This window comes from Heloderma suspectum, chromosome 5, assembly GCF_057233095.1.
Source record: "Heloderma suspectum isolate Gila_16-S chromosome 5, 16-S_ref, whole genome shotgun sequence".
Lineage (NCBI taxonomy): Eukaryota > Metazoa > Chordata > Lepidosauria > Squamata > Helodermatidae > Heloderma > Heloderma suspectum.
This window is the reverse complement of record NC_139462.1, coordinates 201,055,688-201,082,134: the sequence shown is the minus strand read 5'-3', so window position 1 is coordinate 201,082,134 and position 26,447 is coordinate 201,055,688. Positions and strand designations below refer to the sequence as shown.

At 49.3% G+C, this 26,447-nt stretch overlaps 1 protein-coding gene across 1 annotated transcript; it reads left to right on the top strand.

Moving 5' to 3' along the window:
- The first annotated feature begins 14,500 nt into the window (after window positions 1–14,500).
- On the top strand, window positions 14,501–20,179 carry SKIDA1 (SKI/DACH domain containing 1). The gene has a single exon (XM_084860477.1). It carries the CDS (start codon window positions 15,435–15,437, stop codon window positions 18,081–18,083), a length of 2,649 nt encoding a protein of 882 aa, XP_084716603.1. The 5' UTR covers window positions 14,501–15,434; the 3' UTR covers window positions 18,084–20,179.
- Window positions 20,180–26,447: the final 6,268 nt, after the last annotated feature.

Sequence of the window (26,447 nt, the reverse complement as noted above, 5' to 3'; positions counted from 1 at the left end):
CAGTACTGCATCCTGAACAATTACCAAATGTTTTCTCTTTCATGGCATTCTTTAATACTGCCCTGTTGACTTCTTTACTACAGTTCAGAACGCCAGTAAAAAGCCCCCCCCCAGCACAGAAATACAGATTTAAAATTATTGTGTATTTTTAAGTTGGCTCCAGCTTTGTGAAATATTTAACAATACTTTTCTCTAGATGTTTTTCTGCACACACACAAAAAAAGCTTAAAGCATGACTGAAAAAAGGTCTAAAAATATATAATATACTGGTGTCATTCCCTGGTTTCTCCCCCCTTCTAACCAGTCCAGTCACTCTACCCCTCCCCCGACACACTTAAAAAGAAAATAATTACAGACACTTGTTGGATTTTTTTTTCTAAATCCAAGTTAGTTTATTTTCCTTCAAGTAATTCAAGGTACTCAAAATCAACTCGTGGCAATTTAGTGAAAGTATTTTTTTTTTATAACGAACAATATTTTATTTTTGGTCTTTTGTTTTTTTTTTAAAAAAAAACACTTTAGACCGAGCACTTAATATTTTATGTAAAGAAATTGCTAACTTTATATCTGTGAACATTTCAAGTGAACAAGATAAGATTTCTCAAGTTTAGAACTAAACCCCACTTTCCCAAGCCCCCTCCCTTTAACCCCTTCTTTGTTAAATTTAATTATTTCAGCATTTACTCTTTTTCAAGTTGTTTCCTGCCGCTTTCTCCCCTGCCCCCCCTCTAGAAAGTCCTGTTCTAAAAATTCACCACCAAACAGATGTTTCCCTTTGTATCAGTCGAGCGCTCTCCCTGGTGGGGTCTTTGCCTTCGACGGCCCACGTGAGCTACAGCTTTACGGAGCTTTCCTCAGTGAATAGCACTAAGGGAGGGAGGGAGGGAAGGAGGGGGGGAGAGGGAGAGACCCTTCTACTTATTTACCAGATTGTTTGTTGGAAACCCGCGAGCTGCTGAGGGATGAGAACTACAAACTCGCGCCGTTTCCCAACTGTGCTTGTGGAAGCGCAACTCAAAATGCTGCTCAGACAGAAGCTCGTCTCGCTCCCCTCGCAGTTGCGGCAGGACAAGGCGAGGAGCCCTCAGCTAAAAGCGCGAAGGGCAGCAGCTGCGGCGGCTCCCCTGCGAACAATGGGGGCAGCAAGAGGAAAAGGAGCCGCGGCTCCACTTCCTCTCTCCTCACGCAGCCCGGCCCACTCTTTCGCTGCTGCCTGGCCCTGGCCGCCTGCAACTGAGTGCCTTCCCCCCAACTGCACTTCCTGCCTGAATGAGCCCTCAGCTTCCCGGCGGCGGCTACCGCCTTTCGCAGCCCCCTTCTCCCGCCCCGCATGCCTGCCGCCCCTTCCTCAGGTCTCGTCAGGCCCCCTCCCGTCTCCCCTTGCGCTCTCGGCGTCCCTCATGGCTTTTTTCCTGGGGCCCAGCCCGCCTGCTCCTCCTGACTGCAGGCCCGCCTGCCGGCGTAACTAGGCCCGGCTGCTGGCTGGCTGGCTGGCTGGCTGAGCTTCCCCCAGAGGAGCAGCTTCTTCTGAGCCCTCCCGCTAGCCAGCTTAGTCCTGCACAAGCAGGCCTCTCAATTGACTCTCATTTTGTAAGCGACACCCACAAATTCATTCTTTCACCTGCTCGCCCTCAACCTCTCTCATCAAGCACAACGCAAAGGGCTTTGAGGAGGGGAGGGGATTATTGCGGTTGGCTGCTCGCCAGCTCGGCTCCTCTCTGCCGGTCCGAGGTCCAGGGTTCCAATTAGGACGAGCTGCGAGGACTCCGTGCAAAATCCCTTTGCTGCCACTGCCCTGCCAGCTGGCCCCAGTCCTGCTTATTATTTCCTCTAGCACTGCCTAGAGGGGAAGCAAGGGCTCTGCACTTTCCTCAAATGCAACAGTATATACTTTCCTGCGAGTGGCTTACGTGCGACAGCCAAAAACACAAACACACTTTAAAAAAACACTGCCCTCTCCAGCGGTTGCTTTCAGGAAAACGGGATACAGCACCAATCAAAACAGGACAAGACCTTGTTATAGAGAGCTTCCGCAATTTCTTCCAACCCTTCCAAATCACTCCCTGAAAGACTGCATCCACAACCCTGTTTGTTTACTCAGAAGAAGTCTCTCAGAATGGGAATAAAGCTGATTTACTTTTCATTCCCATATGGGTTTAAGTCCAAAGTGCTTCGGTTTAACTTCTTTATGCCATGAACTCTGTAGCCTTCCCAGCTCAAGCGATCCTAGTTCATATTCTGCAGTACTATTCTGTCTTGCTAGGTCTTGTCTCATTGCTCAGTGGCAGTACAATGGAGCTCAGAAGTGAGCCCCATTTAATTCAATAGGGGTTACTTCCAGGTATGTGAATATAGGATTGCAGCCCAAGAGAGTAATCTTTCCACTCTGTAGGTTTAGCACAAGATAGCAGACCCATAAATTGCCACCTCCCAAAAGTAAAACCCCATCAATTAAAAAAAAAAAATGAACTAAGATAGCCAAGCCCACTAAGATCTATCCAGAAAAGCCCTTTAAAATTAACTAAACACTTGTTCTGGTCAATTTCATTGCATATAATTTAATTATGAACCTAAATAATAAGTTAAATTTTGGATTTTTTTAGTATATTTGTTATATTTTGGAAAGGGAGTAGAGGATACTTCTTTCTCCTGGTTTGATATTTACTCAGATAAATGTAAAACTACCTCTACCAACCCATTTTGAGTATTATTCATTATTGCGCTGTCAGGAGGTGTTCCCTTTTCATCTGCTGTTAACTGGACTGCTCATGTTACCATTAAAATATGTTTTCATTCTGTTTTATAAATTTGATTAAATTCTGACAGCTAAAATCTATTTGCAACTAATCCAGTGTTCATTGTAAAGATGGCCAAACCATGGTATGAGGAAAAAGAGATGTGTGAATTAGGGGAAATTTTAGGCAATTAACGGGCAACCTGATTCACAGGCTAGTTAAAACGAAGTTCTTCTATGTTTACTTGGAAGTAGGGCCCATTGAATTCTGTGGGATTTACTTTCAAGAAAATGTGCATACAACTATAGCCCTGAACAAATGAATTAAAACTGATCACACAACCTTGCTTATTGCATCCTAAACTCATTTAACTGGCAATAAGTCACTACATGTGCTTTGTGCTTTACTACCAAACAACTATCAGAGGATAGCAACCTAAGTCTGAAAAGCACACAACAACCCATTTATTCCAGAATAATCAAGTGTTATTGATCCAGAATACATTATAGATGGTAATCTAATATCTCAAATTGTAAACTCTTTAGATACCAGTCATTTTATGGAACTTACTTCCAGATTATGTACATGGGATCAGAGGGTGAATCAATTTAAACAAAAATATTTGGCATTCATTGGGATCCTGGGTCAAAATTCTGCGGTGCTGTGTATGTGAGGTGTGTGTGAGAAAGCGAGGGAGAAGAAAGAGAATGAATAGTTTAATTCCACTTAAATATTATACCATTGTGTTTTATTTTTTACATGTGGATAAGCAGGCTAAAAGTGTCAGAATTCGATCTTCTATCTGTTTTTGGTCAAGACCTAAGAAGGGCCTTTTAACAGTCCTATGCCAAGCCCAGTTCAAACAGTGTTTGGCAAAAAGGCAGATTTGCTTGGTGCAGAAAACACTTGTCAGTTATATTCAACAGGCTACAAGCAGCTCCAAATCTCCTTGCCGCCCTGTGGACAAGGGTCTCCACAAAACCTTTAGAAGGATTTGAGATCCATGGAGCATCCCCGTTTTATTACGTTTTCAGGGCGGGGCGGAAATATTTTTGTTCCCTTTTACAGGATTTAATTGTACATACATTATTTCGCCAGCAAGAATCTCCCAAGCAAGTCGTATGGTCATGGCTTTGCATTCCTTCGTGTGATGCGGCAATGCGTTTACACTAAAACCTGGCACGTTAAATTTCCTCCTTGAAATGCAGTACAATTCCACCTCGCCGTTTGATAGGATTTCTGCCCTCCCTGCAACCTCCCGCTCGTAGGCGGTCACCGTTTGGGGTGTCTCTTTATACTTCCTACTGCTTGTTTAAAAGCTGCGATTTTGGAGGCTGTCCCCAGAAGCACCTCTTCCCTCCCCCTGGCTCAGAGACCTTTGAAAGCTCATCCCCTCGCTGCTTCTACTCTGGACTTTGTTTCTCGTCGTGATCTCCCAGGTTAGAAAGACTTTTAATAAATAAATAAATCACGCAATGACCTGAAGATATTTTAGATGCTGTTGCCATTGAACGTGTATCTCTGAACGCCAACAATCCTGCGCTATGCACTGGCGTCTGGAGATATGCAAGGCCAGAAAAGAGTGGCGAGGAAGGGGCCGCCTCAGCTGCTGCTGCAACGTTAGCTCAAGTTATAGAGATCGTCGTTCACTGAAAGACCCAGGAAAGAAGTTGTGTGTGTGTGTTTTTTTTTACTTCAGCCTTCCATGAAGGCGGGGAGAAAAAAAAAAAGGAAAACAGATTTTTAAGAGCAAAAGGCAGTGCCAGTTCGTGGTGTTCCCGCCTCCTTTTAGACGGAAATACACAATGAAAACGGTCCTCAATCTCGGCTCTCTCACTGGCCACTTAAAATATTCTTTTTAAGGAGACGGAGGGGGGGGGGTAGACGAGGGGTGTCATTTTTCTAGGGACGAGGAGAGACAGTTGCTAAAAGCTGAAGGATGAGGAAGCAAGTCACCCACTGACCTGTTTTTGCTGCTCACCACCACCACCGTCAGGAAAAAGAAAAGCAGAAACAAAGAGCCCCAAACCTTTTGCTTCAAAGGCCCGGGTTTGGGGAAAGGGGGAGGGGGCGACAGGGGTCTATGAAATGCTGAGTAGGAAGTGCAGTGACTCATCATAATAGAAATATTTCCCTAAGGCAATTCCCTTCAACTAGATTTCCCCGATAATATTGATAGTGGGGTGTGATATGGGGACTTTTAATTCTAGCATTTCACCTTGTGGAGGGGAAACTTCCTTTCCTCCAGAAGCCCAATTTACCTCAACATAATCCCCCGTTTTAATCTCCCTGCCTGTACTTTTAGGAACTTCCTTCTACCACACTGCTGTTGTTGCTGTTGTTAATAATCCTGATTTATGACAAGCATTAATTGTGTTCAATAAATGCAATAAATTCTTGCTGTCGGAAATTATCATTAATAATTACCTATGATAATGTAGACAGTCGCCCCGATGTTGAATACGTGACTTGAAAGTAAGTCCCACCAATATCAGTGAGGCCATCGAGTCCCGTGTTTGGGACTGTTGTATGAGGAGAGTTATTATTATTTAATATTGTTTATTATAATAATCATCACCATCTCCACCATCCATAGCAAGGCTCCCCAGGGCTGCTTCTAGCACCTCCCTTGTGAGCGGCTGCCCCCAGCGTCCACGTGGGGAATTGCAGCGGCCTCCCTTCGCCAGGGTCTGCCTGGCGGCCTGAGACTACAAGCCTCGCGCAGGGGAGAAGCGAAGTGGGCGGGGCCGAGAGGGGCGATTACGAGAGGCTCGAGCTCGGCACGAGCGCGCCCGGCGCAGCGGATTCTGGGTAAGCAAGTGGCCGAGCGGCAAAAAGGAAATGCCGAGCCGGGGGGGGGGGGCGGAGGAGGAGAAGGGAAGGAGGCAGGAGGTGAAAGGTCGGCGGCCTGGAGGCCCCGCCCCCTGCGCGCGGGGAATGAATGGAAGGAGCCCAGACAAGAGAAGCGGCGGCGCTGCATGTTGTTTGGTGCAGCGCCTTCCGCGCGCGGCTCTCGTTCTCTGCGCCTCCCTCCCTCCCTCCCTGCGGGGAAAGCGGGCAGGGATGCATTACGTTTGCGTAAGAAGAAGTTGAGGCCGCTTCTCTTCAGTCTCCTCCCCCTGCTGCTCCCGGACAATGCAGCCGAAGAGGAGGGCTATAAACATGGGGCTGCGCTGCTCTCTGTCCCCCTCGCTGCTGCTGCGAGGGGGCAACGCAAGCCGGCTCCTGGGGCGCGTCCACGTCGCCGACGGCGGCCCCCTCTCCCGCTGAGCCGAGGGGCTCCTCCTCCGGAGGCTTTCCTTGCCTGCAAGGGCGGCTTGTCTCGCCCCATTCCTTCCCCCACTCCCCGGCACGACACAAAAAGAAGCACGACACCGAGGGCGAAGCTCTAGACGGGGAAGCTGGTCGTTTAGGCGCGATGCCTCCCCGCAGCAGACGCCCACACAAACCTCCTCCCCGGCCTCGCTGTCTTTCCCCCTTCCCCGCCACCGGCAAACGAGCCGCGGGGGGGGGGAGTTTTTATTTTCTTTCACTCGGCCCCCATTCTGGCCGCTTATGAGAAGGCAGCTGCGAGATCGTTACCAGTTTTAAATCCAGCAGCTTCGTTCTTTCCTTTCTTTCTCATCCTTCGCCAGTTCATAAGGTCTTCTCTTACCAAAAAAAGAGTGCTCAAAAGCCGGAGGAAGAACAGACACTGCTGCTGCTCGCGGTTTTTGTTTTTAGGGAGGCTTTAGATTTGGGCGGCCAGGACGATGGAGGCTGTTAAAGGAGTTTGAGAACGAATGAATTCAGCCTTTTCCGGCTGAGCCGCGGCGGCGGCGGCGGGCGGCGGCGGCGGAGGGTGTTAGGGTCTTTTAGGAGTGATCATTTTTTTTATTTAAATCGGCGCGCCTTTGGCTTATTTCTTCAACGCCCCGCTCGCTACACCCTTTCTAAAAGCAAAAAAAAGTTGTGCGAGTTTCTTCCTCCCCTCCTCAGTCTCCCCAGTGCCTTCTGCATGAGAAATGGAGGAAGAAAATGTAAAACGCTTCATAGGGAGAAGTGGCTCTCTTTGTTCTTTCATTGTTTCTCCCACGAACTGGCGGCTACAAGGCTAAACACTTACCTTCTCTCCTTTTTGCTGCGAAATCCAGACGTTCCCATCGGCTGCAAAATACACTGTCCACCTTGGAAAGTGACTAGAAATGTCAGGAGCGTTTGTATTCCATTCTTTTGCGCTTCCTTCCCTTTTTGGTGCAAGATTAAGTTGCCGAGCACGTTGTTGCAAGCTGTAGCCCCCCCCCCCCTTAGTGAATGGTCACGTTTAGGACCCTCCAAGGCCATCCTAATTCTGCCAGTAGAATCGAGGGGTATTGAAGGTCTAAACTTTCAAAAGGAAAGGGGGCCTGCAACGATCCAGGGACTTGCGAATACACTCGGGTTGGGGGTTTTTTTTGCTCGCGCGCTCTGTTTTCCCCCATTGCATTAAATAAGGAAGGGACTTTTCCCTGGTAACAATTTAACAAAAAAGAAAGAGTTTGCACTTTACTAGTTAAGAGTTATATGTTAAAAGACAAACCCAGTGTGCATTTGAAATCCACTACCTCTCTGCTTTTGCCCCACGTGGCAAAAGTTTTGAATCTTTAAATAAAAACAAATGAGCTGGTTATAGAAAAACAGGGTGGAAAGTTTATGTTACGGTCGTAGGTCGGAAAAATGTGTCGGAGGAGGAACAGGACCACCGTGTTTTGTTTTGTTTTTAAGAAAAGAAAAGAGGAAATCCGGTTGGTGTAACTTTTAAAAAATGTAATGATCAAATGACCCAAAGAAGCCCATTCACTGATTTGTAGATATTCCACTCGATATTTAAAGCCCAGCCTCGCAGGCATTAGAGCCGAAACCTTCCTTTAATCTGATTATGATGAGGTTTGCGGATACAATGGATATTTGAATTGATCCTTGTGTCTTAGCAAATGAGATGAATTTTCAGCCTCCTTCGGCTTCCAGGGCTATTACAGATACACGGAAAGAAGGCACTGATTGCCAACCTATTCCCTCTGGGGTCTCTCATCTCTGGCTTCTAGTGGGTCGAAACGAGGAGTATACCTCCCCCGCCCCCAGCCCCATACTTTAATACCCGGCTGCATACTCCAAGAATTGGACCCGACTCTTTCGCCCGAATAGGTGATGCTAAACTGAAAGGTTTCCCTTTGCCTGCTGAATCTCTGTACATGTGCTACTGGATGAATAAACAAAACAAACAAAAATGGAGGGGATGACGCTGGATGTCTGCGTGTCTTTCCTGTCCCTCTTGCGACGCTCTCCATTTCCTCTTAACCAACCTTTCTGAAAGGTTGTTCTGTTCCATGGGAAAAGAATCAAAGGTTGCAATGAAAACAAAATCGAGTAAATAAGTATGAAGGTAGAAGGAAAGGTTTTCTTTACCGGTCTTTAATTACCTTGAAACATCCTAGGGTTGTAAACATTCCTTATTTATTCAGCCAAAATGGGCAGGCATTGTCTTGCTTTTATCACAATCGTAATTATGGTGTCCTTTAAACTGGCTGATAGCAAGAGAGATAAGGGAATGCGCCTGTAGCTTCAGATCAAATCTCTCTCTCTCTCTCTCTCTCTTTCTTTTCTTCCCCTCCCTCCCTGGGTCATCAAGATCCCCACAGCGCTTGGAGATGAGGAGCGCTGGATGACTGTGGTCTGGCCATGCCTTACGTCATGGAAGTGATTTGTACCACATTGCTAATTTGGTGCAATCCATAACCTTCGGATCTCGTATGTTTGCAATTGCCTTTTGCTGCTTGCTTCAATTTTTGTGCGTTGTTTTTAGTGGTAATTTGGAGAGTGGGAGTGGGGGGGGGAAGTAATATATCTTTTTGAAATCTAGTCTAGGCGTTTGCCCACCTGTATGTAAGAAACACAAGTGTGTTCCCGAGTCTTTGTTTACTGCACCTTTGTGTCTAATAAAAAATGCACACTTTTAGGACCCTCGCAGAACAAAGCCTTCCCAAATCCCCTTTACGTCCAAGGATTTGCAAATTTATAAAGGCTGCATTGAATTCGGGATGGGTCAAGGGGCAAAAAAAGGGTAGAAGGTCACTGCATTTTGATTATGGGTCAATAGGCAACATGGCATGCAGTTTGTGTCCCAAAAACCCTCTTCTTTAAAAGTGAGGTTTAAAAACCACAAGGATGAGCGAAGTTTCTAGGAAAAAACTGACGATTAAAGAGTCCCTCTTTCCCTAATATCTGTTGAGCAAGAAGATACATCCATGTGAGAAAACAAAGCTTGGGAAAGGAGGGAGGGAGGAGCAGCCCTTAACAGCACTATAAATTGTTGCTTTGTTTACAAAGAAATAACTCAAAAGCCTGATATTATGTTACAGGAACTTAGTTATGGGTTTTGGAGTATAAAAACACACAGCGACCATTAACTGTCCTCGGTACTGCTGTAAAGGTCCTATATTTGTCATTTAAAAAAATATATGTTGACCTTTTTAAAGTCTATAGTCACATTTGACTGAATGGGGGGGGAGACTCTGTGACCCTTTTTGCCAGGTTTTTGGCATTTTCTCCCATCCCCCATGAGCCCCCCTCCCCCAATAACCACTTCGTATATATTATAGGGGGAGATAGGTATAGCCAATGTACTAACTGTGACAATCTATTTTAGACTGGGAAATGTTCCATTTCTACTTCTGGAAGGAAAAACAACAACAATAATTGTTATATCTAGGCTAACCCTCAAAGAATCTAAGCAGAAACAGGTAACCATAAAGAAAAAGAAACAGGTAACCATACAGAAAAAAGATGGTCGTTGTGTGAAAATGCACCAGGATATGGAAAATGTAAGGACTTAATGAAACAGAGGCATAAAGTGCTGTTGCATTTCACAAGTAAACCTTTTAAAGGCTGTAAATGGTGCTCTGAGTGACTTGCCCCAGAAAGAAGGGGTCACCCTAGATTGCAGAGCTGTTTCAACATCATCATGATAACACAATGAAAATATATTAAAGCACAATCTAAGAGGGTGTTTTCAAATATAGACACCCCCTCTCATACACACACACACCCCTTCCCACTCCCCCCCCAATCTAAAAGCAGTGATTTAATTGATATATGTATATAAATACCACAGGTTAAAAACAACAGCTATGCTATCTGACATCAGTAGGAATAGGTTTACAGGAGTGGGTGAGGAATATTATTTTTCCTCGTTATTTTCTAATTAGGTTTGTCGCTGGCCAGGAGTGTTTCAGACTGAAATATCATCTAAGGTAAAGAAATCCTATCTAAGGTAGAGTATACATTACAGACTGAAGCTACTCTATGGGAAAAGGAGCAAATTTGATTGATAATGGGGGGCAGGATGGGGGAGGTGAGCCTAGGAAAGTGTGCATCATGAACGCCTTTCTTATCCACAACCCAGTTAAACTGCTCTATAAAGACTGGACCCGATTCAGTCCCACTGATCTCAATTTTTTGTTTCCATTCATTTCCACGAGTCCTGTTCCTAACCATTGGGAGTGATGTACATTCGGCGCTGTTCGAATCGGTATCCCTAGATCGGCTTAAATCTACTTCCGCTTCACTGTGTTCTAGGCCCTGGCTGCAAAACGATTCGAAGTCCACGTGCTTTTTCTTCCTGATGTAACTAGTGGAGGGATCCAACCACCGGTACAGTGATCTGCTCTGCCAGAAAGAAACAGAAGGCCTATCACGTCTTTGGCGTCTTTGGCGCCGTAAGTACTTGTTCACCAGGATCCACAACTCAGTGATGGTTGTTATTCTGTGCTCAGGGATTTATTCCTAAATCATTCGGCAGGATTTACGCTCGCACACCCCTGGTGTTCGGAAATAAGCCCCCGTGGTTTCAGAGGGACTTGTTTCTGAGCAAGCGGCTTAAAATAGCAGCCTAAGGTAAGGCATGTTTACTTGGAAGTAAGTCTCACTCAGTTCAAACCGAGATCATTCCCAAGAAAGCGTGCCTAGGACTGCAGTCTAAATCGGCTTGAATTCATGCAAGTCGACTTAGCTGGGATGGAGAGGCGGACTCAATGACTTCTGCACGGTCGAGAAAATGTAGTGCCTGTGCTTTTCCTCTATGGACGCGCTGACTGTGCCTGTTCACTCAGGGAATCAGTCAATTCTCATAACATGGAACGCCATCGAGAATAGACACTTTAATTTCACAGAAATATCCTCGGTTAAAAATTATTATTATTATTATTATTATTATTTGGTTTTTGGAGAGGGACAGCTTCGACGTTAATAATCTGAAACTTTAAGCACTGCTAACTATTGATCGCAATTCACCTCTGGTATACTTGCAAATCCACAGGAAAGCCCCTGGCCTCTATTTACTTGAACAGGGGATCTCTGTGAATTGTTGCTTAAATAAGGGTCGACTGCATAAGGAAGATCCTGGACATGCCGCGAGTTTTGATGACAACAAGAGTATTCGCAGGTTCCTCCCCTCCCCCGTCCAACCCCAAATCAATATGAAGAACTTTTCAAGGAACAAAAGGCTGCGGGAGAGATGTGGTGGAAGAGTCTCAAGTGGATTCGAGCGTGTTTTTTACATGTGAAGAGCACGTTTCCTTAAAAGCTCGGACTTGGTTTATGTTTGTGGATTCATTTGTTTATATATTATTTCCCTCCCCCCTCCTACACATACACACACACACTACCACCTTGGTGTGGCTTTGCATTAAATAAAAGAAAGTTAAGACCGTATTTTGGTAGAAATCTCAGTTTCCAGCAACGCTTAAAAAGATTGGGGGAAAGTCAATGTTTTCACGTTAATGTTTAAAGAAAACAAAAACTGCAGACGTTTTCTAAAGACGCCAGGTAGACTCACAACTGTAGTCAAGTGTGTGTGTGTGTGTGTGTGATCGATCGAGAGAGGGAGAGATCCCCACAATCCATTGATTTCAGAGTATTCCACCTCTGCAAAGAGAGGGTTGGTTGGTTAGTTGCAACTTGTGCGAAGCAGGAATCAGAAGGGAACGGAGCTCGATCAGGTCAAGCCATTACTTTAGAACTCCACTTTATGAAACAGCCGTGGAAGACAGAACTTTGAATCCAAGACCTCGGACTTAATTTACTTTGTGGATCGCGTTGTCAGGGATTCTTATCAGCCTCAACCTCAAAGCAGGGGGCGGGGGAAGAGGAGTAGGTGTGTGTGTGTGTGTGTGTGTGTGTGTGCGTGCGGGGGCGGGCGGGGGGGCACAGCCAGCCTAGAAATAGGAGAGGGAGAAGAGAAGATTCTGAAATATTCTTCGTGCTTAATCCAATGCAATTCTTTCTTTCTCTCTGTCTCTGTCTCCCTCTCTCCCTCCTTCCCCGCCTCCTCTGTCCTTAAAACAACAACAATAATCATCATCATTTAAAAAACAAAACAAAAACCAAGCAGCTGTTTCTCCTCGAAACTTTCCTTGCAGCTCCAGAATCGGAGGCGATGTCTCCTGTGCGTGGTTTGAGGTGGGGAGAGAGAAGAGGGAAATATAGGCGAGGCCAGCCAGATGCGGACCTAAACTGTGGCTGTGTGAGGAGGCATTCATTCATTGTTCCCCACCGCCTTTCGGTTACGTTGAAAGCGCTGCAATATCAGGAGACCCTGGACCATGCTTTCTTTTTGCCTCTTGTCTCCAGGGAGTGTGCGTGCGTGTGTGCGTGTATGTGTGTGTGTGTGTGTGTGTGTATATATATATATATATATATATATATATATATCTCACATTAAGCAGCTGCTTGCTTGCTTCCTTACTTGCATGGGGAAATCGGCCTTGAAGCTCCAAGGAAAAGAGTCGCCCTGTTAAGTTAAAGCTGCATAATATGTGAGGAGCTGAGAGAGCAACAGCGGAGCTGACTTTTCAAATCCCAGTCTTACTTAGACGCGATTCAATGGACTTCCTTAATTTCCGGATGCCTCCCTCCATCACCCCCCCCTCCCCAGTTCTCTGTAAAATTCCTGAGAAACAGTGTGTTTGGACGAATTGGGGCGCGGGGGGGGAGAGGGGGGGGAGAGGGAGGGGGGGAGAGGGAGGGGGGGAGAGATTGCCTGCAATTTACCTAGTCATGCAAAACGGCCGTGAAAATTCATTACAAAAAGGGGGGGAAGGGGGAGCGGCAGTAGGGGGGGATATGTGTATTTGTTTGTTTGTTTTCCAGTTCCAGAGTAATAGGAGCTGCCTTCCCCATATCACCTGGTATATAGGGGTGGAGGGGGGAATAGAACTATGGGATAAGAAGATGTGTCTTGTTCTTTCATCTCCACCCCCGCATCTCAGAGGTTTTCTGGAGCACACGACTGCATGTCATTTTGGCTCTGGCCATAAGCTACTGGTAAACCATGGACGTTTGTGCTTCTGGCCAGACTCTGGCTAAAAATCCAACGCAATCCAGCTGACCCGTAGAATTTGGATCGAAGCCGATTTGACGCCTATTCGAATGAGCTTAACCCGGGTGCTGCGGCTTAATGGGGCGCTGGAGCCGAGCTGTCAGGGTGGGTTGTCATTTTGTTCTAGGTTGTTAATGTATCTGATGGCTACTTTGGGCAGAAGAGGCCTTAAATGTCTTTGGAAAGGTTAAAGGTCTTATCATTGGGTGGGGGGGGATACTATCTCCTCAAAACAAACAAACAAACAAAAGCTTGCAAGTTTGTTTGTTTGTTGTTTTTTAGTGTGTTATATTTACCTTCACCCTTTTGTCCACGAGGATTCGGAGTTCACCGTGAAAGTTGGAAGCAGGGCTGCCTTGTATGTAGAACATGGCAGGGTGTGTGTGTGGGGGGGACGTACTTTCGAGAGGCCACGTGTGATTTGGCTGCAGGAGTGTCCACAGACTTGCTCCCCACACTAGTAACCCCCGTCCCACCTATAATGAAATCTATCTAAGTTTGTACTCATACTTGGAGGCTCTTCGTGGAGGAACGAGGGAAGGTGGAGAAGGAGAATCGAACCTGCGGAGGCGACAGGAAGTTCTCCCTCAATGCCTACGTGGGCTGCAGCCTATAAGCCAGAAGCACCCTTCTGACCCATCGCAATCTTCTACCTCCTCCTCGTCCCTCTCGTGACTCTGTTGCCATTCCCCTTTCCTGGCAGCAGCAATCAACTCGAAGGCAATCCTGGGGTGGACGCGGGGATTTGGTGGGCGGGGGATCCTCCACCTTGTGAGGCATCACGGTGAACTGTGAAAAGTGGATACATTTCTGGCTTATCTATGCTTTGTTATGGGTCTGACGTGAGCCCACGTCCCGATCTCCCCCCTCCCCCTCCCCCTCCCCTTCCTCCTGCCCTCCCCCTCCCCCAATATTACAGACAGAATTTCAGAGAAAAGTGTTACAGTATTACGGAGCTGGAGCTCAGGATAACCACCCAGCCCCTAAGAAACCCTAGTAGCAACAACTTAGCTATTGGGGCGGGGGGAGCGGGATTGAGATTGGAGCGAGAAGGAAAGAACAGGCCAATCTAGCTAACGTGAGTATTTCTCATTCTCCGAGTCGTTAACAGAAAAATAAGAAAATGACAGCAAATCAACCCCAGCTTTGAAAACAAAATAAAACTTTAAAGCCTACGGAAGGAAAAGACCAGTCGAGGAAGCCCCTTTTGACGCCGCGCAATGCAGAATAAACGCCCCTTTAAAACGGGTACTTAAAATGGTCACTGTGCTCTATCCCCTTCCCCAGCTCATCTTTACATCCCTAGAATTCTTATAGTGGGGAACCCCCCGCCCGCCCCAAATACAGGCGACTAAACAGCCCGAATCCGGTTTCTAAATTCGGTTTATTTATTCGATTTAAAAGCAAACACCATGTCCTCAGAGGAGAGGGCTTCCCAATCCGCTCCTTCCTTAGCCAGCGCCGCACAGCCCTCCGCGGCTTGGCTGCGAGCTCCGGATTGTTTAATAGAAAGATTTATATACTAACAGTATTATTTACTTTGGGAGGGGAGGTGGCAGTCTAAGAGTATGCTAATTAGCCGGAGATTTGGGGCGGGGGGGTTGGGAAGGGGGTGGAATATCAATTTTTATTGCATCACCTGTCAGGAGTGTCCAATCAGCGTTGGCTTTAGGGGAATTAATTGATGAAGGTGTCTCCGGACGAGCTCACTTCACTCTGTCATTTGATTTGGAGCGAAAGCAGCGGCGGGAAGGGCGGCTGCGTGGCTCTTCTCGTCTCTCCAGCAGCAGCAGCAGCAGCTCCCTTTCCTCACATTCCTTTATCCTGCCCGGGGGGGGGGGGGGCGCCAGCCAAGAGGCACAGGTAGCCCGCCCGCCCGCCCCGCTGCCGTCGAGAAACACACCGGGGGCAACCCAGCCTGATTCCCCCGCCCGCCCCAAGGCGTTTTTCCGGGACATGATTTTTTTATACTCTCCATCTAGGCTCTCTCCCTTTCTCTCTCTCTCTCTGTGTGTGCGTGTGTGCGCTGGGTTTTTTTTTAATCCTCCAAAGTTTGATCAGGAATAACAGGCTTTGTTCTTTTCCATTCAGCAGGATGCCTTGAGATCCAAATCCAGCACCTAGCTGAGGATTTTCCTAGCCTTTTCTGTGTGGATTTGCCTACGTCGCCCTGCACACACCTTTCCTGCTGCTGCTGCTGGTGCTGCTGATCCCTGCTCCGAGTGGCGGGGGGGGGGCGTGGGGGGGGCGTCGCCGCTCTCCCGTTTGATGCTCCCAAATGCCCGGGATCCTTTGAGGCGCGCGCCATGGGCGACCTGCAGTCGGGCTTCGACGAGGTGGACGGCGTGCGCCTGGGCTACCTGGTGATCCAGGGCAAGCAGATGTTCGCCCTCTCGCAGGTCTTCACGGACCTCCTGAAGAACATCCCGCGCACCACGGTGCACAAGCGCATGGACCGCCTGAAGGTCAAGAAGCACCACTGCGACCTGGAGGAGCTGCGGGAGCTCAAAGCCATCCACTCCATCGCCTTCCACGCCGCCAAGTGCACCCTCATCTCCCGCGAGGACGTGGAGGCGCTCTACACCTCTTGCAAGACCGAGCGCGTGCCGAGGGCCAAGCGCGGCGGCGGCGGCGGCGGCGGCCGCAGGAACGGCGCCAGGGGCCCCGGGGGCCCCGCCCCAGCCGCCTCCCCCGGGCCCGAGCCCGGCTACGCGGCCTTCTGGAAAGACGGCGGCGGCAAACTCTGGCTGGGCTTGGATGCCGCCGCCGCGCCTCTGGCCGGCCGGAGGAGAGCCTGGCGCGCGGCGGCGGGCGCTTTCCTGCCGGCCTCGGATCTACCTCACTTTTGGAGCCGGCCCGCCGGGCCCGGCGCGCCGGGGCTGGCCCGGTCGCCTGGCAAAGGGTCCCCGAACTACGAAACTGCCCCGCTCGGGCCGCTCTACGTCTCGCTGGCCGCGGAGCCGGCGTGCTTCCGCAGCCTGCTCTGCCCCAAGCACCCGCGCTGCTACTGCCGCTCCTCGGCCGCCATCGCCGGCCAGCCCAAGCTCGCCGCCGCCGCCGCCGCCGCCGCCGCGACCGGGGGCGGCCCGCTGGGCTCGGGGCGCCGCTCGAAGCGGAGGAGAGCCGCCGCCGCCGCCGCCGCCCAGGCCCAGGCCCGCTTCGCGGCGGGCGGCGGGCGGCGGCTGGTGCTCGTGCCCCGCGCTTGCAAGCCGGCCCCCGCGGCGGAGAGGCCGCCCGGCTCGAGCGGCTTCCTGGCGCCGCCGCCGCCGCCGCCGCAGCCCTTCGCGGAGACCTGCAGCAGCGACTCCGAGTCCAGCTCCTGCTCGGACCAGGCGGGCGACGACTCGGACTTCTGCTCGAGCCTGACCAGCACCAGCAATTCGGGCTCTTCGGAGGACGAGGACGAGGGCGAGGGCGAGGGCGAGGGGGGCAGCTGCGCGTCGGACTCCAGCGAGCTGAGCTCCGGCGAGGGCGACGACGAGGAGGAGGAGGAGGAGGAGGAGGGGAGCAGCTCCGCGTCGGACTCCAGCAGCTCCGGCTCCAGCCAGGCGTCGGTGCAGAGCATCCGCTTCAGGCGCACCAGCTTCTGCCCGCCGCCCGGCCTCCTGGCCCCGGCCAGCGCCGCGCAGCCCCCGCCCCGGCCGGCCGGCGGCGAGCAGCTCCCCGCTCCGGCGCGGGCCATCAAGCCCGAAGCCTCCGAGGAGGAGGGCTGGAGCAGCCCAGCCGGCTGGGCCCCCAAGGCCGAGCCCGGCCCGGCCTGCGCCAGCCCCGCCGCCGGCGGCCTGTGCTTCGGGCAGCCCGGCCCGGCCCCCGGCGGCGCGGAGCTCCCTGCGGCCGGCCAGGCTCCCGACGAAGCGGAGGCGCCCGCCCTGGGCGCGGGGCCAAGCCTGGCCAGGGGCGCCCCTCCGCCCAGCCCCAAGGCCGGCCGCGCGTCGCCCCCGCACCGGCCCGGCCGGGCGAGGGAGAGCCAGCCGGCTGCCGCTCCCCCTCCGGCCCGTGCGGAGAGCCCGGCTGGTGCTCCCGGGGGGCTGCCCAGGGAGTCCCCCGGAGCCGCTCGGCCCGATCGTCCCCTGGCCCCATCCTGCCCCGCCTGCCCCTCTTCCCAAGGCCGGCCCGCGGGGGCCGCCGCCGCCGCATGCCCCGAGCCCCCAGGCCCCGCCCCGCCCTCGCCCTCGCCCCTTGTGCCCATTGCGCAGATCAAAGTCGAGGACAGCAGTGCCAACGCCGAGTACGGCGCCCTGCCCGCCCCGAGCCCGAGCCCGAGCCCGTGCCAGCCCCCGCTCAAGTCGGAAGGCGGCGGCGCGGAGCCCAAGGGGGAGGCGGGCAGGCCGCTGTCGCCGCCGCCCAGCCCCATCCCGCCGCCTCCGGACCTCCTCCTGCCAGCCAAGGAAGACCCCGCCTGCCCTGACGAGCCTCCCAGCCCCCCCTTGAGCCCCCCGCCGCCGCCGCCGCCGGCCCCCCTGAGCCAGGCCCCCGCCGCATGCACTTTAGGCGCCGCCGCCGCCGCCAAACCCGAGGATGGGGAGTACAAATTCGGAGCCAGGGTGAGGAAGAACTACCGGACCTTGGTGCTGGGCAAGCGGGCCGTCCTGCCGAGCCCGGCGCCGCTCAAACCAAATCTGAAATCCGTCCGGGGGCTCCGGCCGCCCCCGGGGAAGCTCCTCGAGGCCCACGAAGGAGCCCTGGGGGACGACTTGACAGCTCTCAGCCGGCGCAAGAGGGTGGCCAGCCACGTCGCCTCCGCCGTCAAAAGGCCCTTCAGCTTCATGGGCAACTTTCCCTGCCCGCCCTCCTTAGCGGTCGGCCTCGACGGGGATTTGTTGCCAGCCTACACCTTAAGCACCGCCAAGGATGCCCAGCCCCCTCCCAGGGCTCATCCTGTCTGGAAATGGCAGCTGGGAGGCTCAGCAATACCTCTTCCACCCAGCCACAAATTCAGGAAATTTCATTCATGAGAGAGATTGAATGGGAACCCGACTTCATGGCTGTTGTTTTCCCCCTCCACCTTTTCTCCCACCCTTACCTTTGAGAATCTCCGCTGGATGGTTTCTCCTTCACCACATCCGATTTTATTTTTTAATTATTATTATTATTATTATTATTTTTGTGGAATTCTGGTCTGTTCTCTCTTTTGGGAAGGCAAGAAAAGTGGATTACTATTTTCTTTACCATGAAAACAGATAGTGGGGAAAGGGGGGGGGAGGTCTAACATTCCACAGACTACTTCAGGCGAAAGTGTCAAGTTTATTAAAACAAAACAAACAAACACCTCAGTGGAATCTGCTAAAGCTGGAACACTTTACTGTCTCAAAATGCTAATAATGCACCCGGTACCTCAATTCAACTGCTACAAGTAAATGTTTGGGTCTGTTTTGGGTTTTTATTTTTATTTTTTAAGCTGAATGATAATTCGAATGAGCCATTAATGTGTAATGCACTAGAGCTGGAACCTAGAAGTCTCATTGTTCAATTTCGTTGAAGTTTCTTCACCGAGAGGTTGCACAGGGAGGTTTCACGAATCATTCAACGGGGGCCGTCTATTTTGTTGGAGAGGGTTTCTTCTTAAGTTCTAACCATCACCCCCAACCCCACCTCCTTTTCCGCAAAAGCAGCTGTACTCCAGCAGTAGGTGTCTCTCCGGATCACCGCTGGAAAAGTTGCTTCAGCAGCAGCTAATCAATAGATATGGAATCAGATTTTTTTTAAAGGGCAAAAAAGAAAGGTGTCTAAAAATAGAACGACCTGGGACATGCCATTCTTTGCAAAGTAGGAGACCCCCGCCCCCATCTTCAACGTGAAATTTTCAGGTTGGCCATTGATGTCATATCTTGACTACAAAACCCAGTCCAGCCAGTATTGCAGGCTAGTTTTGTGCACGCTTACTTGGAAGCCCACCCGCCCTTAATTGGTTTTTCTCCCAAGTAAGTGGCGCACAGGGACTGCAGCCTTACAGTCATTAGGGTTGCTTTGGAGTGCGTGGGTAGATCGTAGCTCTGCTTCTTTTGGAAAGATGGGGAGGGGGGAGGGGGGTCACCAAAACGTGGTTGTCCCAGTTTTGCAAAGCCGGGAAAATGTTAGATTCTCACGCTCCCATTCGAGGGAATTCGAAGAAAATGCAGTCAAATCCCAACACGTTACATACAACAGAGGCCCCAGTGGAAGGAATATTCCCCGTGGAGAATCTCATATTCTTGGTAGCTGCTTTGGCACCAAAACTCAGGCTTTTAAACTAGGACGTGTTACTATTTTCTCTACATCTCTGGAAACTTACCTTTTCCCAAGCATCTTATCTTTGTAGCAGGATCATTTTTACTGCATGTGACAATCAGAGGCAATTGTCTATATTTGCACTTAAATCTCGACAGAGTTGAAGTAGGCAGACTTCTAGAGTCGAGCCTTTGGCAAGACATGCTGGTGTAACATGTTGTGAGGATGGAAGCAGTAAATCAAAACGATGGAAATTTGCACTGTTGGAAAAAGCATGCTTTAGCTTTATTTTCAATTAAAACACTGTTTCAAAATATATCTATCTATCACAATTTCATATACTTATTGCAGGGTTATCCATTGTTTTCCTACTCTTTTGGGATGGGTGGGTGAGAAAAGTGTAAGGCTATGACTGGAAGGAATTATGCTTCCAGAGGTTAATTGTTGTTTCATATAAAACTGTGATAAAAACAAGCACATTTGAGGTAGTTGTCAATGCTGTTCTATTTTTGGGAAAGAGAGCAGGGAAGGGAGGAAGCTTAGCAAAGTTAAATAGATCCACCCTAAAGTTTTAAGGAATGAGAAAGTGTTACAATTGAGTTGCTGCATCGGCACTTTAGGATTGCTGGTTCCTGCTTCATTCCTTCTCCCTAACGTTTTATTTAGGGAGATAACAGATCCTCTTTCTGAATCAAAATGGTCAAGGATTTCACCTATAGAGCAATCCCAGGAGAATAATTGATCCTAAATCACAAAAGAAAACAAAACAACACCGAAATGTTTATCCTGGGCCTCAGAGTCAACATTTCTCATGGAAATTGGTGCCTATTTTGTTGTTGTTTAAAATCTTTTAATTCCTGCCCCTGGTGACACCCCCCATCTCACTCTTCTTATCCCCCTCCTCACTCTTCTTTGTCTCTAAATACTGCAAGCAGACATTCGCTGATTTCATGTCTCTCTCTTTTACAAATACACACACAGAGAGAGGAAAGAGTAAGAAAGTGGGGGGGAGGGGGAGAGATGGGGTGGTGTTTTCCTCTCTTTGTAGGATACCTGGAGGAGCTAAATATATTTATTTATATATATATATATATGTATATATACATTGAGAGAGAGGGAGAGAGAGGGTTCCTCATCTCACACTGTTGCAATTGTCAATTGGAGTGGTGTGCTATCCTTATTGAACACTGCTCTGCTAAAATGCGATCGTCTCGAAAGGAGAGGGTGTGGGGAGTGCTTACGAATGAAATTATCTTGGAAGAAATGTTGCTATAGACGCGAGCGCGCGCGTGTGTGAGAGAGAGCGGGGGAGGGAAGGAGGGAGAAGCTGCACAAGTTACAGCCTTTTAATGTCACCCAAACAGGCGAGATGTAGTCTGTGTAGGTCCCCCAGCCTCAGTCATCGCCGCTCTGGCTTCTTTAGCAAGCCGCGGGGGTGGTTTCCAAGAGGCCTTCCCTTGGCCAAACAGCCGTGCCACAAGACGGGAGTTCCTGGGGGCCGGCGTCCTCTCGCTGCCTCCGAAAGCCCCCTCTGCCAGTTGCAAAAGGGCTTCATGGCTAGGCCCGCCCGCTCCCAACTCGAGCGGTCTTCTTCCTTTGGCCCCTCCATTGAAAAGGGCCGGGAGAAGGGGTCAGGCCTTTCAGTCCTATGGAGTTCAAACAAAGAACCACATTTTTGACTCGGCGGAGTTTTAAAATGTAAAACACAAATAAAAATGAAAAGAACAGAAAAATCCAGTCGGCGCCTTGTTGGAACCTCGGCTCTTGCAGCTTTCAGAGACTGTCTTGCTGGTCGTTCTTTCCAGAAGCCGCAGAATGAAAACCATCGGCCGACAGGCTTTACAGGGCGAAGCTTTTCGGGGGCGAAGCTTTTCGACCTGTTCCTCCCCCAGCCCCAAATAATTGCACGGTGGAAAAAACTCAGTCACCAAAGAACTTTCCAAAGCCCTAAATAGCCCAATCGTTTCTACGGGTGTCCATCCAACTTTAGTGAAATAACTATGGCGCTTGGTTTACCAGAGAAACTTGGCCAGAAGATAACAACAGCACCAACAGCGACACAAGGAGAAAGGATCCTGGAAACCTGCTAGGGGATTCCCCACGTGATGTTCAACAATTCCCGCTGGTCCAGTGCTTCTTACTGGACGATGAACAATGGGGAAACTGTAACGCCATAAACACATACCCTTCCGCTTGCTCCAGAGCAATCCCATTTACACCCGCTAGCACACTTTGGAGCACAACGGTTTGTGGAGTGGAGCACAAATGGCTGAATTTAGAGGTGCCTGGTTGTCTTCTCAATCAAATGATACCTACTTAGTACCCAGCAAAAAACAGACTCAGTGTTTCAACTGGACTTCAGTGGAGAAATTGTATTTCTCATTTGATAGACCCCCACAGCTTTTCCAGTTCTTGAGCCTCAGACAAACAAAAAACTGTCCTCCCTAGTAAAGCAAAGTAAAGCAAAACACACTCAGGACAATGAAGATTTTATTTGAAGCTTTTACCAAGGATAACCCTGCAGTCCTAGGTTATTGAAAAATGGGTTGTGGAGAATGTTCCCTCCACTCCTGAAGACAAAGGAAATGTTGAACTATATATCTAGCATTCAAAAGGGAACATGGGTAAATGCTGTCCAGCAAAAACAGGTCTATTGCCTTAAACGATGTAACACGCAGTTTACATCCCTTTACTTTGAAAAGCGGTTGGCTCCGTAAGTCAACCCTTCCTTGACAACACTAGCAAAAAATAAAATAAAATTAATATCTCTCTACTGGTTTATTCTAAACACCACTATGCACCAATAAAGGGAAGTTATGAAGGTTATTATATTTAGACCGTTGTTCAGTCATTCCCTTGGTGATTCTACCATCAACCTTCTCTATCAGATTTAGTTGCCAATAAATTTAAGTTTCTGCAGAAGAAAGAAGAGACAAACGATCAGGTTTTGGTTTCACTTTACACGTGTGAGTGTGTTAGAGAGTTGTACTCTAAAGTGGCGTTTTGGAAACACAGATATAATACAGGAAGCTCTGCTCGCTGTGGTTTTTTTACGGTTAAGATGCTTGCGTTGAAAAAGCGAAAAGCGAAAAGTTCATGATTCAACTGCAAATCCGTTGGGGTGGCAGAAACTTTCCTTTAGAGAAGAAGCTTATAGAACCATTTCCCCTTCCAATAGTAGCAGGACAAAGGGCGGGAATCTACCTTGCTAAATCGCCCTTGCAAACATCAGGCATTGGCAACATCTTCTCCTAGGGATTCCAACAACAAATACCAGGTGGGAGGGAATCTCGGGCGGGGTGGGGGAAATCACTGGCTTTCTTAGACTACGCTAAGGCAAAGGATTTATCCCCCTCCCCATTTCTGCTAAATGCAGGACACTTCCCAAATATCTATAGGGAGGCTAAATGATTGTGTGTGCATGTGTGTGTGTGTGTATGCACTGTATGTTGTAATTTGTGTGTGTGTGTGCGTGCGTGCGCGCTCGCCTATTCTGATATAATTATTTGCGTTGCCCTGGCTTCCCCCTCCCCTCTCTTTTCTCTCTCTCTCTCTCTCTCTCTCTCTCTCTCTCCTTTTCAATCTGAGGCAGCCTCACAAGCCCCACCGTTAAAAGGCTCGAGATGTTTTGCATGAAGCTCTCACAATAGGGGTTGAGAGAATTGACAGTTTCAAAAACAAGGCGCTCTGTCCTTTCCAGATGCCGAGACCACCTCCCTCCTCCTCCTCCTCCTCCTCTCCCCCTTTCCTTTTCCTGCACCTTCTCTCGCTGCTGGTGGCTTTAGGGTGCATTGCAAATATATGGCAACAGCTGTGTTTGTAAACAGGGATGGGAATTTGGTGGGAGCCGGCAAAGCTGCACTTATTTATTTTTCTTTGCAAAAGTGCATGTGTGTATGGGAGAAGACCCACTCAGTAGCAGCCTCGAATATTGTGTTTTGTTTACTAGAAAGAAATAAACAGGAAGTGGATCCCCTGCATTCTAAAAGCCTTTCAAGGTGCAATGGTCTTGCAAATCATCAGAGGACTTCGGGAGGACAGCAGTGGAGGCAGGGAGGGACCCTACCACCCCTGGTTTGCCCGCAGCAGTAGCCTCAAGCCTCCCCTGGTCGCCATCTTGCGTGCTTGAAAACAAACTCATTGTGGTTTTTCGCCCTGATCGGCCTCTCCTTGTGTCTCCGGCCTTTCTCTTCCTCTTTTCTTTCTCTCTTGCCCTGAATGTGTTACCAACTCATTAGGCGAAGCGAAAGGGCCTCTCTGAGGAGTCGGCCCAGAGATCCACTTCAAGGTGGCCTTTCTGTGGCTGGAGGGGAGGCAAAAGAAGGCCCTCATCTCCGAGCCAGGGCCTCTTCCCACTTGGGGCCTGGACTCTCAGCATCCACTCCCTGCAAGCCTTTCCTTTTGTCTCCCCCCACCCGCTCCACCACCCCTACGTAGCTCTCTCCAGCTTCTCCAAAACAACCAGCTTCTCCAAAACAACTCACAACTAGGCCTCACTCACGCCTCGTTCTTTTCCGGGTCACCCGCAGACCAAAGGGGCACTGCAGTGTAATTTTCCCTTCTCACCCCAGCCTCCCTCCAATACCCACTTTCCTTGTTACAGGTTTAAGCTTGGCATTCAGAAAACATGGGGGCCATATGCATCAGGCTGGTGCCAGAGACATCCCAAATAGAATATACATCCCACTGGTTCCTGATGGACTTGCACCTCATAACGGGAGCTGTTCCCATACACATAAATAGAAAATCCATAGGACAGGGGAAAGTCCTGTTTTTTTTAAAGATGATGGATGATCGCAGTTATTAGTCAGAGGCATTAGTGGCAACCCTTCCAGACAGGGATGTCCCGGGACCTATTTTCAATGCCAGGCCTCATCCAGGCGCTGCAGAGGATATTTTCATCTCTGTGGTGAAAAACCCTGTCCTGATATAGGGTTTGGGGCATTGCTTCAGGGTCAAAGGACATGACCGCCAGGCCAGCTGTAGTCCCACCCCCGCACATTTCTGATGTGAGAAATGAAATGCCATTGCCAAGAATGTGGTGCCAAAAGCCAGTGGGGTGTAGCGGCTAGAGTGTTGGACTGGGAGCCGGGAGATCCGGGTTCTAGTCCCCACTCAGCCATGGAAGCTCACTGGGTGACTTTGGGCCAATCACAGACTTTCAGCCCAATGTACCTCACAGGGTTGTTGTTGTGAGGATAAAATGGAGAGGGGGAGGATAATGTAAGCCACCTTGGGTTCCTTTGCAATAGAAAAAAAAGGCAGGATATAAATGCAATAAATAAATAAATTAATAAATAAATAAATAAATAAATGCGCTGGAGATCATCAGATGATCTCCAGCTGGGGTTTCTTTGGTTGCTGTTGTAAAATTAATGTTTGCAGGGAACATTCCGTCCTCTGGCCACTCTGCAATTTTAAAACTGTTCCCAGGTAAATGGAAGTGTGCTTAAGAGAGAGAGAGAGAGAGAGAGAGAGAAGAGGGGGGGATGGAGATGGAGAGAACCCAACCCAGCCCGGCTGGCCAGTTGTGGTGGCAGCTTCAGCTGAAAAGTGCACCCTGGTTGTTTACTCTGGTGTTTGAAAATGCACTGGGCGGTTGTAAAGTGTGTGAAATTACGCACTGGTCTCTTAAAGAGTGCCTAATTTCTAGTAAATAGCCGGGCCTTTGTCAATGGCTTTATTATGTTGTTTCTTGTTAATTGTTGAGAAAATCCCCATTGAGGCGTGTGAATAGCTTTATGAGCTAACCTGGTCAGTGGTGCAATAAGGGGGCAGTAAATGGCCGCCTCATTTTAAAGAGACATGTCTGGGATCGACCATGGCCGAGCAGCCAAAAGTGGGAAAGGAGATAGTTGGACCCATTTTCTTTTTCACGCCCTCCAAGGTGCGATTTCTTCCTCAAAGCCCGGCGAGCAATAAGTGGAAGCGGAGGGTTACACGTCTCAAAACCACACACACACACACACACACACACTTAATGATATATTTCTAATTCCACAACCCCATCATGTCCCTTGATTCAGTTTCCTATGAAAGAGCAGCAGCCGCTTTTTTAGTCCATACAGGAGACATTTTGATCTAGTGACTGAACACCTCAAGCCGAACCACATTTACTCGAAAGTAAGTCAGGCGTATTTCCTGTGCGATTGAACCACCCACTCACTCACTCACTCACGAATATGCCGCCTTGAAATCAAGGAGGCTGGCTTCCGCGTCGACGTGGTTAGGACTGAGGTGTAAACGATACGCAGAGAGGGCAATTCGGGGCCAATTCCGGTGGACAGGGTTTGTCGGTGGGAAAGGGAGGTTGGCGTTTGCAAGAGCAAAACAGCTCTTCACCTTTTTGGCTCTCTCGGGGTGCCACTGGTTTCCTAGTCCACACATATTTAGGAACTTGAGCAAATAATAATCTCACCATCTTTTTCCCAAGTCTCCAGAAATGGAGGGAATCCTGCATTTTGAAGGAAAGACACGTCATATTTTACGGAGAGCGCAGCAGAAGAAATACACAAAAATGCATGAGTGTGTTTGATTTCTCTCCTTTGTCACAGCTAACAACAAACGCCCGCCAAGAAGACGTCGGTAACACTTAGCAAAAGGTCTTCAGGAGATAGCAAAATACACCCCTCATTAAAAAAAAAAAAGTTTTGAAAATAAATTGCAAAATGATGGAAAGAACTTGACGGTCTTGATCCCGCATGCAGTTCCTTCAGCTTTTTTTAACCAACTATTTTTATGTTTGCTTTTTTAAAAAATAAGACGAAAGAGCCTTTGTTTTTAGAGAAAGAATCCCAGATGGATAGGATAAGGTTGCGGGGAGGGGCGGGTGTGTGTGCTGTTTGTATGCAAGTTCCAGCAAAAGCGGTGGTCCCGGAGAGATCCCGGCGAGGGGCGACTCGGCGAGGCCGCTAAAGCGAGAGCTTTTCACTCTCTCTGACTTTCAAAGAAAAATGAAAAGCCAGCCGGCTCGGAGCAGGAGCAGCAGCTGAATTCCTCCATGCCATTCCGGCCGCTCTCTCAGCGCACGTGTGTCTGCATATTATAAACTACACTTTGTGATGAAACGTAAATTCCACCCTCTGCTGATATGGGGGGTCTTTCTTCTGGCT